The 17,346-nt window shown below is 57.2% G+C and overlaps 1 protein-coding gene across 2 annotated transcripts in view; it reads left to right on the plus strand.

Annotated features, from left to right (window-relative positions):
• LINGO1 (leucine rich repeat and Ig domain containing 1) overlaps positions 1-9,505 on the plus strand; it is an 80,802-nt gene extending 71,297 nt beyond the window's left edge. For both annotated transcript variants that reach the window (XM_033852026.2, XM_019951220.3), the window contains one exon: positions 6,654-9,505. In XM_033852026.2, coding sequence (XP_033707917.1) covers positions 6,666-8,510 — 1,845 coding nt within the window. In that variant the 5' untranslated portion in view covers positions 6,654-6,665 and the 3' untranslated portion in view covers positions 8,511-9,505. The remainder of the gene's footprint in view (positions 1-6,653) is intronic.
• The last annotated feature ends 7,841 nt before the right edge of the window (positions 9,506-17,346 follow it).

Consider the following 17,346-nt stretch of genomic DNA (forward strand, 5'->3'; position numbering starts at 1 on the left):
ATGGCTGCCTGCTCACAAACGTCACACACAGACACGCCGGGGGCCCAGCAACTCTTTGCTAGAACCAAGAGCAAGAGGAAAATAAAGAATGATACACGACAAAGGACATGCCCTCAATTTTCTTTCAGGTTGATTTTTCTCTCCCCGTTGGGGGCGAATGAAGGAGGAGGAGAAGGGAGAGGGAGAGGGCAGGCAAAGACAGGCAGACCAGCCCAGGAGGAGACAGACAGACGGAAGCGGCTCAGCTGCCTGCCTGCGGGCCACAGTCGGTCTGGATTTCTCCTGCCAGAGCTCAACCTGGTGCTAACCCCTCCTCCCAGGGTTTCCTTTGCCCCCATACCCCCTCCCCGTGTGCCAGGGGGCAGCCCCTGCCCTTCCCCAGGCTCTCAGCATAGCCCTGCTGGATTAGACTGGCCAGGGAAGACCAAGTTGCCCCCATTAGCAGCTCACACCTTAAGCCATTATCAGCCATTCACACTTCAGCAGGGATTAGCCCGGGAAAGCCAGAATGGAGGATCTTTAAAAGGAGTCCAGGGACCCGGGTCAGGATTTGGGGTAGGAGAGAGGCAATTAGGAGCCCCTGGATGCTCTCAAACGTTCCCGGACACGAGTCACCTCCACCCTGCACACCTTTGCCTGCACCGTTCTCCTGGCTGAAATGCCGCCTCTCCCGCCCCTGACTTTGGCCGGTGGAAATGTATCTGTAGTTCAGCCTGAGCCCACATGACACCTCCTCCTCCTCCTTGAAGCCTCTGTTAAGAGCTTAGACTAGAGTCAAGAGCTGTGCTGGGGAGCTGTCCCAGCAGCTGTGTGTCGGGGGCCCTTGAAGCTGGCCCTGGCAGTGCTGAGCTATAGCAGCCCCAGCCCTGTACTGGGGGCTCTCAATCTGGGGGCCCCAGAAGGGGAGGCAGCAGAGGCTGTAACAGAGGGAGGAAGGGAGAGAGGTAAACACACCAGCAGTGCTTGGCAGAGGGCCACCCAAGATCCAGAGGGACCCCCAGGAGGTGATCCCTTCTTCCTGGGGACTTGCAAAGAGCGGCTTGGGGTAGAAGACCCTTGAGCTGGATTCTGAAGGCTGAGCGGGAGATCTCCAGGCATGGGGCAGATGGTCGACCATCGCTGTGGGAGAAAGGCCCCGGGATGGAGCGACCATCGGGGCTTCCTAGACAGGCCTCACTCCACCCTGCCATTACCCTACCTTCAGCCACGTGGCCACAGCTGCCTCTGAACAGGTACTCGTATCACGAACGTGCTTTATCATTTCATGGAGTGGATCCAGCTGCTCTGTGCCCTGGAGCTGAAGGCAGAGAAGGGACTGCAGACAGGCAGGAGCTTGGGGACAGGGCAAGTCCTGAAGAATCTAGACCTTGCCTTGCCTCCAGTCTTTGGTGACACAGCGTAAGTCCCTTCACCTTTCCGAGTAATCGACCCACCTCAAGGGGTGGCGGTGGGAACGGGATGTGCTAACAGGCCCAGGGCTTTTGACAATCAGTAGGAAAGGGTAGTAGAGTTGGGCGGGGCCCAAGGCAGACTCTCTGAAGCCCTCAGTCCCCCATCCCAAGTCTGCCCTCCCTCCTCCCTCCTTCCTGCTGCAGGCCCAGTCTTAGGAATGTAGAGTGTCAGGACAAGATGAGATCGTGCATAACAGCCTCATTTACCAGTGAAGAAGCAGCCTGTCGCAGTAGTCCCAGGTCACACAGCCAGGCTGAGAACCCAGGGGGCCACAGGCCCCGGGGATGGCAGTGGGCACCTCCATGCCAGGGATCTCATGCCTGTGTGTACTGGGGATGCCTGCGGTCCCTGAGGAGCACTGAGTGGGAACACCATGAAATATTGATACTGTAAACCCAAAATAACAACCTTCCATCCTGTGCTGCAGCCGACCCCAAATTAGGTGAGATTCTAGCATTGACAGTGGCAGCAGGCAAAGGAGAATGGTATGGTGGGAAAACACTGAAAAAATTCAGTGTGTTCAACATACCATTTTCTGACAGTTGGGGAAAAGCTTTTGTCATTTAGGGGCAAGTTACCTACATGCAGCTACCTAAGGACTAGTGCCTTCCCTTAGTCCTGGGGGCCTTACCCTAGCGCTGCCATGACATGCCTGCCCCTCCTTTGGCTCTGAACTGGCCTGTGTGTCTGAAAGAAGTCCTGCTCCCCTTGTGGTAGCTCTTGGGGCAGGCAGCCTGACCAGGAGGAACGGAGCTCTGCTATTTCCTAGCTTTGTAGCCTAGGCCTAAAGGCAAAGGAATTTCCTTTTGGAAGCCTCAGCTTTTCTCATCTGTAAAATGGGTAGGAAGTATCTCTGAATGCTGGGTGAGGGTTTCTAAGACAGTGCGTATAAAGCCTAAAACCTGGTCTGTAGCAGGTGGTCTGAAGATGCTAGTCCCAGCCCTTCCCTAAGTGTAGGCGTCTGACCAGCTGGTATGGGCCAGGCTGGCTGCGTGGTAGAGGCACGCCCCTGCCCCCAGGGGCCTCCAGATGCTGCCTTAGGAGATAGAATGACCCCTGTCCTCCCTTAGGGTTCTCCAAGTCCACCCATGGATGATCCCATGCCCCTTCTGTCTCCACCAGCTATGCTCTTCAACCCTGAGCCCTGAGGGACAGCCCCAGTGTGAGGCCCCAACTGGGGATGCTGACCTCAGATCCTTCCAGTCCCAGTGAAGCTGCAGTTTGGGGCCTGAGCCCTTACTCCTCTTCATTCCTCATGCAGGTTTGAGGATGTTGACTTTCCAGCTGGGGAAGATCCAGTTTCTGTGTGTGTTCCCTCAGGGACCCTGGAATCAGCCCCTCCCTGCACAGCGGGGGGAAAGGGCAGAGAGGGTAGGTGTCCCTGAGGGGCACACAGTGGAGTGGCTGGTGTGGGGAGCAAGTGAGCCAGGCTGTATCTGCCCCACCACGTGAGTGAGGGTGTGATGGTGGCAGGTGGCCCTCTGCAGTGCAGGTCTGATGGCTCGGTTGCTCCCACTGCTCTGGGGTCGGGAGGACGCAGGCTGCTGTCGGCTCTGTATGCTGTGGCCCGGGCGTGGCTCTCCTCTGCCTGCCCACCAGCCAGCCTTCGATGTTCATTTCCTTTGTATTTATTGGTCCGATTTTTAAAGTCTTGCCCTTGTGGGAAGCCCTTCAGGGGGCAAGGATCCAAAATAAAGCACTGATTAAAATGCGTAAAACACTTCTCCTTGGCCACTGCAGGAATAACCAGCAGGATTAATGGTGCCAGGAGGGCGGGAGCAGCACGTTGCTCACTCAGCAGTTTTGGTGACCCCGTCAGACACGACCCTACCAGTATCCCTAGATGACAGGGACCCCGTGGGGGTGTTCGGCCTGGAGACCAGGCCCAGTGTGCTGAACCAGCTTGGGAAGCCATGTTAGCCCCTCTTGGCCTCAGTTTCCCCATCTTTCAGGACAGTCACATGTAAAAGGCAATTCGGAGGATGTGCCCTTCTGGAGCTATCCTGGTCCCGTGGAGTATGGCCCATTGCTCTGGGGGTCTAACTGCCGGGCCTGCCACACAGGGCAATGCCAACTAGCTTTTCTATCAACATATTTGAATCCACCAGGTCTCTCTTTGCTCAGTGGGCCTGCTCCAGGGTCGGCTTCATCAGAGGGACTTCAGCCCCTGCAACAACTCTCTCACGCACACACACTTCCTGTCAAAGAACATTCAGTTGAGTCTTTTCCGTGCCACACCTTGGTCTGAGGCTGCAGACACATCATCTGCCCTCAGGCACCTCACTCTCTAGCAGGTGGGAGAAATGTACCCGTGGGAGTTTGACCCAGGATTAAACATACGACACAGGAGAGGCGCCAAGTGCTGAGGCTTTGGAGCACATTTCCCTCTTTGCTCAGGTCACTAGGAAGCTCTCGTCTTTAATCATTATATAGGATTTTGTGACCTTCTTTCTTGACTGGCTTGCCTTCTTTAGCTTTATCTTCTTATCATCTTGTAACATAATTTTTCTGGTCATTGGCTCAAATCATTTTTAGAATGAGATGTGCTATACATCAGTTACATAATGTCATTACTAATAAATCTAAGGTACTTCAGAGTTGTGGGCAAGAGATAATTTCTGACTGAGGAGATCAGGGGTGGCCTCATGGAGGAGATGGCCTTTGGGATGGATGGTCACAAAGGCTGCTGGGGCAGTGAGTCTGGGAGAGATCTCCAAAAGGAGATGGTTTAGAGCCAGGAATGTGCTGGACAAGGCTGGGATACCTGGGTGTTTTCCCTGGGGGGAATGGTGGGAGAGAAGGTAGATGGGTAGGTTGAGACAAGGGGGTGGAATCTTCGTATGCCAGATTCTTGTCTGTATGAGAGTCTTACCGACATCTCAAGGTAGCCTGTGCACTCGCTATCCCCTCTCTCATTCCTTAGCACCCTCTCCATCAGCCTACCCCACGCCCCAGCGCAGTGGTGAGCTGGGTGCTAAAAGTCCTATTTACCTCTCCCGGTCCCCAAGCTCACACCCGCGCCAACCCCAGCTGCCGTCCCAATTACTTATTGATTGACTGTCAGGATGTTTGCTTTTCTGGTGGGTCACTGGAGCATGTGTGACTTGTGGAAAATGGCCTGATGAGGGTGGGGTGGGGGAGGCCAAACCACAGAAAACTCTGGAGAGAGGATGAGAGGGGCTGAGGGGAAGGGGGGGTGGTGGTGGACAGAGCACTTGGGAATAACAAAACCTTGCAGATTCTGTAACATGTCAGTGACACCGGGAGCCCTGTCTAGTTAATCAGTCACTTAGTCGATCAACAACCAGGGAGTGCCTGTCAGTCCTGGGAGACCGCTGGAGCATTGTCATTGAAGTCCGACAGACCAGAGCCTTGGACCCAAATCCACCTCCTCAACCGGCTGGGTGTCCTTGGGTAGCCACAAGCTCTCCGAGCCCCGGTTGCCGTAAGGGTTGAAGTGCAGATGATAAGAACTATAGCTTTGGAAGTGGAGGCTGTGTGCAGGTGTGGGGAGGAGCTTGAAGGGGTGGAAGAAGGACCTGAGCTGGGGCAGAGAGATGGGACCTTCCCAGCTTGGGCAACCCCTTCCTACAGTGAGGTCCCCTCAGGGCCATGAGTGTGGGCTATGTGGATGGCAGCAGAGCCCCAAGGGTGCCAGGCTGGGTGGGATGGATCTTCACCCCCACTAGCAGTAGAAGGGCTTCAGCTCGGCCCCCAGAGACCGTCTGGTCCAGCCTCTGGAGTTTGAAGGAGTCCAGACTAGTCCTCCCAGCCCCCTAAGGACCATGCTGGGCCAGTTTCCCATAGGCTGGAACAGAGATAGAGGAGGGAAGAGCAGTCTAGCAGAAGTGGGAGCAAGTGGCCTGAATGCGGGCTAGGAGAGAGTAATCAGGGGGCGAGCTCCCGCACACCCCTCGCTCACACCACCTGCAGCCTGTACTCAGGCTGGACCCCTATCCTGGCACCGTCTCCCTTGTCATCACCACCCAAATCCTGCACGTTCCTCAGGACCCAGCTGTAACAAGCCTCACGTCCCCATTGCCCCAGTGTGGACCGGCACCTCCAGGGCTGCCTGCGCCGTCCTGGGCTGTGGGGGTCTGACTGCTCCCCCATCGGACCAGCAGCTGCACAGAACCCTGGTACTAGGAGGAGGGTGATTGGAAGCCGGAGAGACAGACGGATGAAGCCTGGGGGGAGTCTTTGAAGGGGAGTACACTTCCAACTGGGGATCAGAAAAAGCTTCTCAGAGCAATGGCCTCGAAGATGGGGTTTCAACACACCGGGGGAAGGGACATTCCAGGAGGAAAGAATAGCAGGGGCCTGGGCTCAGGCGCCTGGGTGGGTCACCATGGGGACCCAGACGAAGGGTAGAGTTGGAAAGATTCCCCAGGGAGGCACTACGGCTGGGTCCTGGCTTTCTGGAAGGGGGTACCCTCCACTGATCCAGAAACCCCACTGGGGAGCAGTGACACAAACACTGGCGGGAACCACTGGGTATGCTGGTTGCCCAAGATTCCTGGGCTTCGAGCTCAGCACAGTGTTGATGGGGAGGGAGCCATGGTGTCTGTGTCTGGGGATGCTCAGGCTGAAGTTCTGAGAGGGTGGGCCCCAGCAGCCTCAGAAGCCCTTGCCTGGCACGCTGGGGCCCAGACGTGCTCCTCTGCTGGCTATTCCTAGAGGCCTCAGCCTTTGAGCCCCTTTGATTCCCTCTGTGAGCCCTGAAGGCAACTCAACAGGTCTCGCTTTATCCCTGATGAACACCAGGGGAAGCTGAGGCTCAGCGTGCCAGGTGGGGTGTGAGGTGCGTGCCTGGAGTTGCATTGTCTGTAAAATGTAAAATGGAAAGGAGGTGGCTGCAGCCTAGGGTGCCAACCCCAGGCTCATCTGAAGTGACCCTGCCCCTTCCATGATCCCCCTGGATCCCGGGATGCCGGAGGGTCCTTCAGGAGGGCTCTGGGTGGGGTAAGGGGCAAGGAGGAAGCAGCATGGGGTGGCAGGAGGCCCTCTGGCCTGGGCATCTGGACCTCACTGTGGGGTCCCAGGCAGGTGTCATATGCCACTCTGGACCCCTGCCTCTCTCTGTGTGTCAGGGACATCCTGACAGGGCAGGAGGGCAGAGGGCACAGCGGGCTCTGGGTGGGGGTCCAGCAGACACTGCCCTCTAACCGCGCCCTCTGTCCTGTGCTTGCTTCTGGCCACAGGTGAGCGAGAGGATGCTGGCGGGGGGCGTGAGGAGCATGCCCAGCCCCCTCCTGGCCTGCTGGCAGCCCATCCTCCTGCTGGTGCTGGGCTCGGTGCTGTCAGGCTCAGCCACAGGCTGCCCGCCCCGCTGCGAGTGCTCCGCCCAGGACCGCGCAGTGCTCTGCCACCGCAAGCGCTTTGTGGCGGTGCCTGAGGGCATCCCCACTGAGACCCGCCTGCTGGACCTGGGCAAGAACCGCATCAAAACGCTCAACCAGGACGAGTTTGCCAGCTTCCCGCACCTGGAGGAGCTGGAGCTCAATGAGAACATCGTGAGCGCCGTGGAGCCTGGTGCCTTCAACAACCTCTTCAACCTCCGGACGCTGGGGCTCCGCAGCAACCGCCTGAAGCTCATCCCCCTGGGCGTCTTCACCGGCCTCAGTAACCTGACCAAGCTGGACATCAGCGAGAACAAGATCGTCATCCTGCTGGACTACATGTTCCAGGACCTGTACAACCTCAAGTCACTGGAAGTCGGCGACAACGACCTCGTCTACATCTCCCACCGAGCCTTCAGCGGCCTCAACAGCCTGGAGCAGCTGACGCTGGAGAAATGCAACCTGACCTCCATCCCCACCGAGGCGCTGTCCCACCTGCACGGTCTCATTGTCCTGCGGCTCCGGCACCTCAACATCAATGCCATCCGGGACTATTCCTTCAAGAGGTTGTACCGGCTCAAGGTCTTGGAGATCTCTCACTGGCCCTACTTGGACACCATGACTCCCAACTGTCTCTACGGCCTCAACCTGACGTCCCTGTCTATCACGCACTGCAACCTGACTGCTGTGCCCTACCTGGCGGTGCGCCACCTGGTCTATCTCCGCTTCCTCAACCTCTCCTACAACCCCATCAACGCCATTGAGGGCTCCATGCTGCATGAGCTGCTAAGGCTGCAGGAGATCCAGCTGGTGGGTGGGCAGCTGGCCGTGGTGGAGCCCTACGCCTTCCGCGGCCTCAACTACCTGCGCGTGCTCAATGTCTCCGGCAACCAGCTGACCACACTGGAGGAGTCGGCCTTCCACTCGGTGGGCAACCTGGAGACGCTCATCCTGGACTCCAACCCACTGGCCTGCGACTGCCGGCTCCTGTGGGTGTTCCGGCGCCGCTGGCGGCTCAACTTCAACCGGCAGCAGCCCACGTGTGCCACGCCCGAGTTCGTCCAGGGCAAGGAGTTCAAGGACTTCCCTGATGTGCTCCTGCCCAACTACTTCACCTGCCGCCGTGCCCGCATCCGGGACCGCAAGGCCCAGCAGGTGTTTGTGGATGAGGGCCACACAGTGCAGTTCGTGTGCCGGGCAGATGGCGACCCGCCGCCCGCCATCCTCTGGCTCTCGCCCCGCAAGCACCTGGTCTCGGCCAAGAGCAACGGGCGGCTCACGGTCTTCCCCGATGGCACGCTGGAGGTGCGCTACGCCCAGGTACAGGACAACGGCACTTACCTGTGCATCGCGGCCAACGCGGGAGGCAACGATTCCATGCCTGCCCACCTGCACGTGCGCAGCTACTCGCCCGACTGGCCCCATCAGCCCAACAAGACCTTCGCCTTCATCTCCAACCAGCCGGGCGAGGGAGAGGCCAACAGCACCCGCGCCACCGTGCCTTTCCCCTTCGACATCAAGACCCTCATCATCGCCACCACCATGGGCTTTATCTCTTTCTTGGGCGTCGTCCTCTTCTGTCTGGTGCTGCTGTTTCTCTGGAGCCGGGGCAAGGGCAACACCAAGCACAACATCGAGATCGAGTATGTGCCCCGCAAGTCGGACGCAGGCATCAGCTCCGCCGACGCACCTCGCAAGTTCAATATGAAGATGATCTGAGGCCAGGGCGGGGGGGCGGGGACCCTGGGGCGTGCCGGGCAGGGGAAGGGACCTGGCCGCCATCCGCTCGCTCTCCAGTCCTTCCCACCTCCTCCCAGCCCCTCCACACACACTCTTTTTCTCCCTCCCACGCCATCCCCTGCTGCCCCCGCTGGCCCTCACCGCCTGCCCTCTTTCTACCAGGACCTCAGAAGTCCAGGTCTGGGGACCCCACCTGCACAGGGGCACACGTTGACAGACTGGAGTCGGAAGCTGACACGGCACAGTCAATAATTCAATAAAAAGGTTACGAACTTCCTCTGTAACTTGGGTTTCAGTAATTATGGATTTTTATGAAAACTTGAAATAATAAAAAGAGAAAAAAAAAAAACTATTTCCTATAGCTAGTCGGAATGCAAACTTTTGACGTCCTGACTGCTCCAGGGCCCTCTTCCAACTCAGTTTCTTGTTTTTCTCTTCCTCCTCTTCCTCCTTTCTCTTCTCTTCCCCTGTGGGGAGGGATCACTCAGGAAAACAGGGAAGGAGGTTCCAGCCCCACTTGCCTGCCCACCCGGCCAGGGCAGTCGCCAGGAGCAGGTTTGGTGGTGGGTCTGGGCCCAGCTCTGGGCTGGCTGTTTGCAGAGAGCGGGTGGAGGGGACAGGGCTGCCCGATGGGGATGAGGGCCTGTCTGCTGAGCTGCCAGGCAGCACTACTGCCAGGGGGCGGGGCCTGGCTCGGGTGTGGCTGAGACTGGACAGGGGCTGGGGTCCTCCTGGAGGACAGCACAGTCAGTGGAGAGAGCCAGGGGCCGAGGCCTAACTCTGGTCCCAGCTTTGCTGCTGACTTACTGTGTGGCCTCGAACAGGTCATCGACCCTCTCTGGGCCTCAGTCTCCACATCTGTATAAACGGAAACGCTACTCCCCGCCCTGCCTACCTCACAGGGCTGTTGTGAGGAATTGATGAGATGATGTATGTGAAACACTTTGTAACCTGTAAAGTGCTGTGCACATGTGTGGGTGACTGTTCTCATTATGGTCATTATTATCTCACTGTGGGTGGTGGGGCTCCTAAGGGATCTTCATGGTGTCGGGGTTGGGGGCATGCCAGGGGAAGGCCGCCTCCAGGGACTTCCAGAGGCTTCTCCAAGGACAGCTGCCTGGCGGTGACCACAAGCATTTCCTGGATGGCCAGGGCTCTAGACCCCCCGAGGAGTCCCAAGGCCCATGAGCATCATCGCTTCCACCACCTCTGGTGTGGGGTCCTCCCAGGCAGAAGCCCCTTGCAGCTTTGACCTGGACCTGCCCAGGGATTGGGAACACCAGATCTCTCCAAGCCTTCTTGCCATAAGCATTTATCAAGTGCCTACTGTATGCCACTTCCCGTGTAGAGTCCCCAGTCTTTGGGGCTAGGAAGGCAGTTCTGGGGCTGCCCTGAGGACTGCCCAGACCCAGGTCACCAACCCAGTCACGCCCCATCTTCCACCAGGCTTTACTCTGAGCCTCCCCTGGGCTTTGAAGGGCTCTGGGTTTGGGCTTGGAGCCACCTGCATGTGAGCTGACCAGGAGAGTCAGAAGTGGCCCTGTTCATTCTCACCAAACCTAGACGCTCCAAACTCAACCCTGGAAAGGGATGCTCTGAGTGATGATAGAAGTATGAAGAGCCAGACAGGTCAGCTTGTGACTTTTCCGGAATCCATGGGCTCTAGAATCTGGGGCCGTAGCTCAGCCAGCAGACTATGTGCTCACCCCCCATCTCTGTCAGACAGGTGGGGGCACCAGGTTCGGGAAAGCTTGGCTTCACCCCTCCAAGTTTCCTCTTTCTACTGGGGGACTCCTTGCATTCAGCCCCACAGTGGGCCCAGGGTGACCCTGCTGCCCATTAACCCTCAGGCTAGGGGAGAATCCAGCAATGCAGGAACCCATGGGTACAAACTTAGCTGAACTTGGGAGTCGGGGGATGCAATAGGGAAGTTAGCCCTCAGCAGCAAGAAACTTCAAGAATGCAGCTCCTCCAATCAGGGCTCCTCCTGGGGCTCATACCCCCCCACCCATGCTGGCATGAACTGGGTAGCTGCATGCCTAGCAACTTCTAAACCAAGCCTCTGGTGGGGTGGCAGGGCGAGCAGAGTCTGGCATGGAGTTGGCACTCATTCATTCATTCACTCATTCATTCATTCAGTTTACAGAGGTACCCAGGAGCCTGCTCTGCTCCAGGCAGTCTGTGTACACTTGCCCTCATCTCCCAACCACCACCCCAGGCTGTCCCTGGTTCTGGGGAAGCCTCAAGCCCTCTGAACTGTGGTTCTATCCTGGGAAGAAACAGGATCCTTTCCCCACAGGATCCTAGAATTTTGATGTGGAAAAGGTTGCTGGTCCCGGGGTCGGGGGGCAGCCTAGACTAGTGATGATAAGACCCTGAGGTTTGAGGTCAGGTCTGAGTTTGAGGTCCTGTTCTAGCACTTACTAGCTGTTTGGGACTGTTTCTTAACCCCTCTGAGCCTCGGTCTTCTCGTCTGTAACATGAAGATGATCTTAAGCCTTTTGGCCATTAGGAGGTTAAATGAGGGAGCATAGGTATATTTGTTGGTTGATGTAGTGCCTGGCACTCAGTCAACCCTCTACCACTGGTGGTGGTGATGATGATTACTGTTGGGTCCAACTGTGATGCAGAGCCAGGAGCAGAGAGGGTGGTAGCTTAGCCAAAGTCACGCAGCGTCTAAGTGACAGGACCAGGGCCTGGAAATTCCAGAGCCGCAGACTCCTAAGCCTGGCTCAGGGCTTCTCAGGGCCAGGCCTGGGGACCCCCATCTGGCAGGAGACAACTTTGGGGACCTCAAGAGCAGGGAGAGGAGTCCTTGGACATGGGGGTGGTTTGTATGCAACAAGAGGCCAGTGGTATCGCATGAGGCTTCAAGAACTGGACAGGCCTGCCCATCTCCAGAGAGAGACCAGAGCACAGGCTCTCCATCGCCACAGCCCTGGATGCCCTGATGGGCACCCACCTCACGCAGAAGGCAGCCCATGGGATTATTACTTAACCCATCTGGGATGCCGGGATCCCTCGGGCTTCACGAGGTTCTAGTAAGAGCAGGGCCAATATCTTCCCGGCTACTGGGAAGGAACAGGACCCCTGAGGAAATTCAGTACAGAAGAAAATTGTGAGGTTGCTTTCAGATGGGGGAGAGAGTCAGTTCACGGGGATGTGGGCACCCCGGGTCAGGGGGCTGGGTAGGCCCAAGCCAAAGAGCCTGGGCCCCAGGAAAAGCCCAAGCTGGGAGCTAGGCAGCTTGGGTTTTAATGCTGCCCCTTCCTAACTGTGGGACCTTCATCTATAGAAGAGGGTAATGAACTCAACTGCTAAGAATCCTGGCAGATTTAAGGGGGAATAGCGTGGAAAGTCAGACTGGAGAGGTTACTTTCTCCATGGGCTGGCAGCCTCCGACAGAGAAAGAGAAGGCACAGATACTACTCACCACATGACCGCAGTCTGCCTCAGACCCAATGGGGTTGTGGAGTCAGGGTGTCCTGCCACGTCAAGCCCTATAGGGAGCTGGCTTCTCTGCTCACCTTTCAGCCTGGGTCCAAGCTACTGGGGAAAAGGCAAGATACTGAATCCTGAGAGTTTAGCCTGCTTTCCAGAAGACCAAGACCAGAGGCAGCCTCCAGGCCTGTTCCTTCAGGATACAGCATACCTTAAAGAGAAAGGGTGATAAGACTGGGAGCCTACCCTTGGACAAGCAAGTGGACTGGGCCAAGGATAGCATCCAGCAGGGTAAGTACTAGAGGGAGCAGAAAACACCATGACCCCCCCGGCTTATCCGTCAGAACTGTGAATCTGAAGCTCAGAGAGGGGAAGTAACCTGCCTAGAGTCACACAGCAGAGTGGTGGATGGGGCATGGACTTTGGAGTTAGGCAGACCCTGGTTCAAACACCATCTCAGGTGTGGCACCTGTTTGGTGTACAACAGTGACCACTGTTATTATCATGACATCATTATGGACAAGCAGAGAAGTGGTGGTTGAACTCAGGAACTGCGTGGGGAACATAATGGGGAATCCCAAAGAGCTGGAACTCCAGTGGGGTTGGGGTAGAAACCAAACCTGGTCATACCCTCTGGTTTGCCACGAAAGGCCTTGGGGCTGTGTGGGTTGGATGGCAACAGACTCTAGGCTATCAGCCCTGACTGCCCAGGATGGAAAAAGAGTGGCCATGCCCTGGGGCCCTGGAGGACAAGGCCACAACCTGTGTGTGTTTCGGGGGATGGAGTTCACAGGGAGCAAAGGAGAGGGGGTCAGAGGAGCAATGTAGACCCCTGGCAAGTATTTGGAGTCCTGGGGGACCTTGAGCCTTTCAGGGCCTGAAGTGAGGTATAAGGAGCAAGGTCAGAGCAGACCAACTGGAGTTACGTGACTTATTTGGGCCCTCACAGAACCTGGTTCCATGGTCTATCAGCTTTCCTGCTCCTCTCCCCAGTTTGGTGTCCTTTGATGACAGGACAGCCTGCATAGGGCTGAAAGTCGTCCTCAGCTCCCATCCAAAACCCCAGCTTCAGCTGCCTTCATATTCTGGCTTGCTAGGATCTCTGATCTTTTCATTCATAGTCTCCAGAGGAAAAACAATCTGATTGGCCACCTGTCAGCCAATGGATGTGCTGCCTCTAAGTCAGGTGCTCATCTCCCGTCCCAACAACTGATGCCAAGGAGCTCCACCCATCCAGGCCAAGTCTGGGTAATGATGGTACAGAAAGGGCTAAAGGACTGTATCAGTTATCTGCTGCTGCGTGACAACCACCCCAAAACTTAGTGGTTTAAAACAACAGCAACCATTTATTGTTTGCTCATAATCTGGGCAGGCTCGATAAGGACCGCTCATCTCTGCTCTGCCTGGTGTTAGCTGGGGAGAACGGACTGGGGCTGAAAGATCCGGGGCCGCTTCTGGCTATGTCTGTCACCTGAGCCGGGGAGGCTGGAAGGGCTGGAGGACAGCAGGCTTCTCTCTTTCCACGTGGTCTCTCTAAGTAGGCTAGCTGGACTTCTTTATGGTAGCTCAGCGCTCCAAGAAGGGCGAAACGGAAGCTGCCAGGTCTCTTGAGGCCTAGGCCAGGAAGTCCCACAGCTTTACGTTTGCTGCATTCTATTGGTCAAGGCAAGTCACAGGCCCACCTAGATTCAGGTGAGGGAGGTCAGACCCAGCTCTGGGTGGGAGGAGCTGCAAAGTCACATCGATGCAAGGGTCGATGCGGCCGCTGTTGGAAGTCACCCTCCATAGGAACCTCCACAGGGCCTTTTTTCTTTCAGGAGCTATTCATTTGTGAACAGGCCTCTACGGTTTACCCAGGAGTAGGGGACTTAGAGAGTGATGGTGACAGGGCTACAGATGATCTACATGTGGTAAGTAAGAGCCAGGACTTGAGCCCAAGTTTGCTGCCCCTGGTGCAGTGTCCTTTCAAGCAGAAGCAGGAGGCAGGGGGCACCAGGGTTAATATAGCAATAATAGTAACAGCTGTTGTTTATCAAGGGCTGTGCCAGGCACCAGGCCAGACACTTTACCCACAATCTCTTATTTAATCCCGTCACAAGGATGTTCTCATGTGCTTCCTTTTGGATGAGAACACTGAGGCTCAGAGAGGAGACGTGGTTGCCTGGGGCTCACCGCCAGGTAGGTGACGAAGCCAGGATCCGTACTCAGGGCACCAGTACTTCATGGCAGAAACAAGCACCAGACTGGTCTCTACTTTTTTTTTTTTTTTTTTTTTTTTTTTTGCGGTACGTGGGCCTCTCACTGTTGTGGCCTCTCCCGTTGCGGAGCACAGGCTCCGGACGCGCAGGCTCAGCGGTCATGGCTCACGGGCCCAGCCGCTCCGCGGCATGTGGGATCTTCCTGGACCGGGGCACGAACCCGCATCCCCTGCATCGGCAGGCGGACTCTCAACCACTGCGCCACCAGGGAAGCCCTGGTCTCTACTTTGAGCCACTCTAGGCTCAGGCTTCTCAGCGGTGGAGTGGGCATGGTCCCATCACCTCCTGCGGCCTCCTTCCTTTGTGGGAGGGCAATGAGTCAGCGATGGAGGGTGTGCTTTGGCACAGGTGGGTGAGTGCATGGGTGGGGGTCACAATCAAAGCTTCTGCTAATCAATTCTCCCCTCCTGGCTCCCGGTCTACCTGGCATCTCTGTGGGGCCCTGAGATCAGAGCATAGTATACACAAGGCCCAGCAGCCTGTTCTAAGGACCTGGCAATTGGGCCCTGGTACCTGCCAGGCAACTGGGGACTATGGGGCGGGGGTCTGAGAACAGTGGCCATGTAACTAAGCCCTGGCTCTGACTGCCTGAGGGAACTGACTGCTTAGCCTGTGAAGGGATTTACTGCCTCCCCATAAACCTATTATGGCTCATCCTATGCCCCAGCCCAGGCCAGGTGATTTCTGTTGTCTGGGAAGGCTAGGCTGGGGACTTGGGGGCCACGGAGACTGAGGGATGCCCCAGTGTCTCAGCCCCAAACTCCTCCTCTCCCAGTTCCTTCACACCCCAACCCCCATGCCAGTTCATGCCCTGGATGTGACCCCAGCAGGAACCAGAGCATGCTGTCCCTGTACCCCCCACCAGCTCCACCCTGTCCCACACCCCCTCACTCCCAGCCTGGGCTGAGACACACCACCATGGAGACAGCCAATCCTGGGGATGCAGCAACACGATGTTCTGGAGGAACAGAGGAGGAGGAGGAAGCTGGAGGTAAAGCTGGAGGTGGAGGAAAGAGAAAGCCAGGCAGGTGAGAGGACTGCAGACCCTCCCAATGGTCCACCATTCCCAGAACCCAGTGTCCAAAGCTGAGCCCAAAGCAGTGATCAGCATGACTGTCTCCCTGTTTTTTTTTTTTTTGCGGTACGTGGGCGTCTCACTGCTGTGGCCTCTCCCGTTGCGAAGCACAGGCTCTGGACGCGCAGGCTCAGCGGCCATGGCTCACAGGCCCAGCCGCTCCGCGGCATGTGGGATCTTCCCGGACCGGGGCACGAACCCGCGTCCCCTGCATTGGCAGGCGGACTCTCAACCACTGTACCACCAGGGAAGCCCCGTCTCCCTGTTTTGATGATGAGAAACACGCGTCTCAGAGAGGCTGAGTCATCGTGCGAAGTTGCACAGCTAAGGCGTGGCACCTCAGAACGCACACAATGCCCAGTGTATGCTCCCGTTTTGCAGATGAGGAAACTGAGATTCAGAGAGGGGGAGTGACAGGTCCAAGGTCACAAAATGAATCAGTAGTAGCACCAGCTCTGACTCAGCTGAACTGGGATGTGGTGACAGGGAGGCAACCACTGTGGCATCCAGAAAGCTTTCCCATAGGAAACACAAGGTCAGGCTGGCCCCAGGAGGCACCCAGCCCCAGAGGAGGGGGGCAGCTGGGGGCCCTGACTTTGCTCTCCAACTAGCAGACATTTACATAGCTCGTTAAAATATATAGTGTCGTAAAGAGGAGAGACAGGCACAATAAACCCTTGTCCCTTCCATTTCCTGTCAGCGCCAGAGCCTCTTTCAGGACACGCCAAGGGCACAGGGAGCAGCCCTGGGTGGGAAGGGGAGTTCGTCTGCCCCCACCCCCGGTAGCACAGAGCTGGGTCAGAGTGAGGCTGTCCGTGTGCCTGTCTCCTGGGCTCTGTCCAGCGCCGAGCACTGGGAGGGGAAGACACTTCTTTGTGTGACCTTGCACCGATCCCTGAGCGTTCCTGGGCCGACCCTCCCAGGTGCCTGAGGAAGGACTATACCAACTGGGTCTCCCTACTCCCTTCCAGCTTCAGGGTTCACCCCAGAACTCAGCGGTGTTCCCGTCTCACTTCCCTGCCCCCACACTGCTGCTGAAGCAAAGTAGAGTTACAGCCTCTCTAGCACAACAACGTTTACTGCCCAGCCCTGGCCTGGGCCCATAAATCCCCCTCGCCATGCTTGATACCAACTGCTCAGTCACCTGGCACAGAGGCCCAAGGGGTCTGCTGGCCCATCCACCTGCCCCGGCCCTGGCCGCCTCAGGCCACCTCAACCTTCCTCAGATGCTTCTCAGTCTGCAGCCGGGACAGCCAAAGCCCCCAGAGGCCCAGTCATCAGAGCAGCCCCCTCCCCACACATACCCTGGAGGTCACCTTTCTGGAGTCTTCCTGTGTCCTCCTCAGGGAGCCTGCCAGTCTTCTGCCACTTGGGGTGAGTCCCTGCCCCTCTGCCTCACTTCCCCTCTCTGCACAGCTAGGGTTGGACCAGGTGGGCCCCAAGGGCTCAGCTAGGCAGGATGGCCCATGAGGAGTGGGACAAGATCCTCGGCCCCATGGTGAGTCCAGGTAGAGCCACCAGCATAGAGGTAGGACTGGTGGAAGGCCCTTCAGCCAGAAGCGCCAAGCAGGACTGCCTGGCCACTGGCTGGCACCTGGCTGGCCAGGAGTCAGGAGAACAGCTGTTTCCTTTGTCCTGCGGGGCAGCTGGAAGGGTTAGGGACACTGCAAGGTTGATGGGCTCCTGTAGTTGCCCAGGCGCAGACAGGACTGCTGAAAGTGTGGGGTAGATGGGAGGATTGTTTTGTGGTGAGGCCCAGAGCTGGAAAGGCTATGATGGGTTCCCAGGTCCCAGCTGGGCGCTCCAGCTGGCCTCTAGCCCTCCTGCACGAAAGAAAGTTTCCCAAACACACTTGCAGGCAGGGGAGGATGGGGTGGGGAGGTAGATGAGGGAATAACACCTGGTAAGCACCCCACAGCTGTGGAGTCCAGTGTCCCACAGGCAGTGGGGGCCTAAGGGAAGGTTACCATTCGTGTAGAGAGAGAAAATAGGGGAGACAAAAGGCAGGTCCCCGCTTTCCAAGGCTCCTAAGGCCCTCAGC

The sequence above is a fragment of the Tursiops truncatus genome, chromosome 2, assembly GCF_011762595.2.
Source record: "Tursiops truncatus isolate mTurTru1 chromosome 2, mTurTru1.mat.Y, whole genome shotgun sequence".
Classification (NCBI taxonomy): Eukaryota; Metazoa; Chordata; class Mammalia; order Artiodactyla; family Delphinidae; genus Tursiops; species Tursiops truncatus.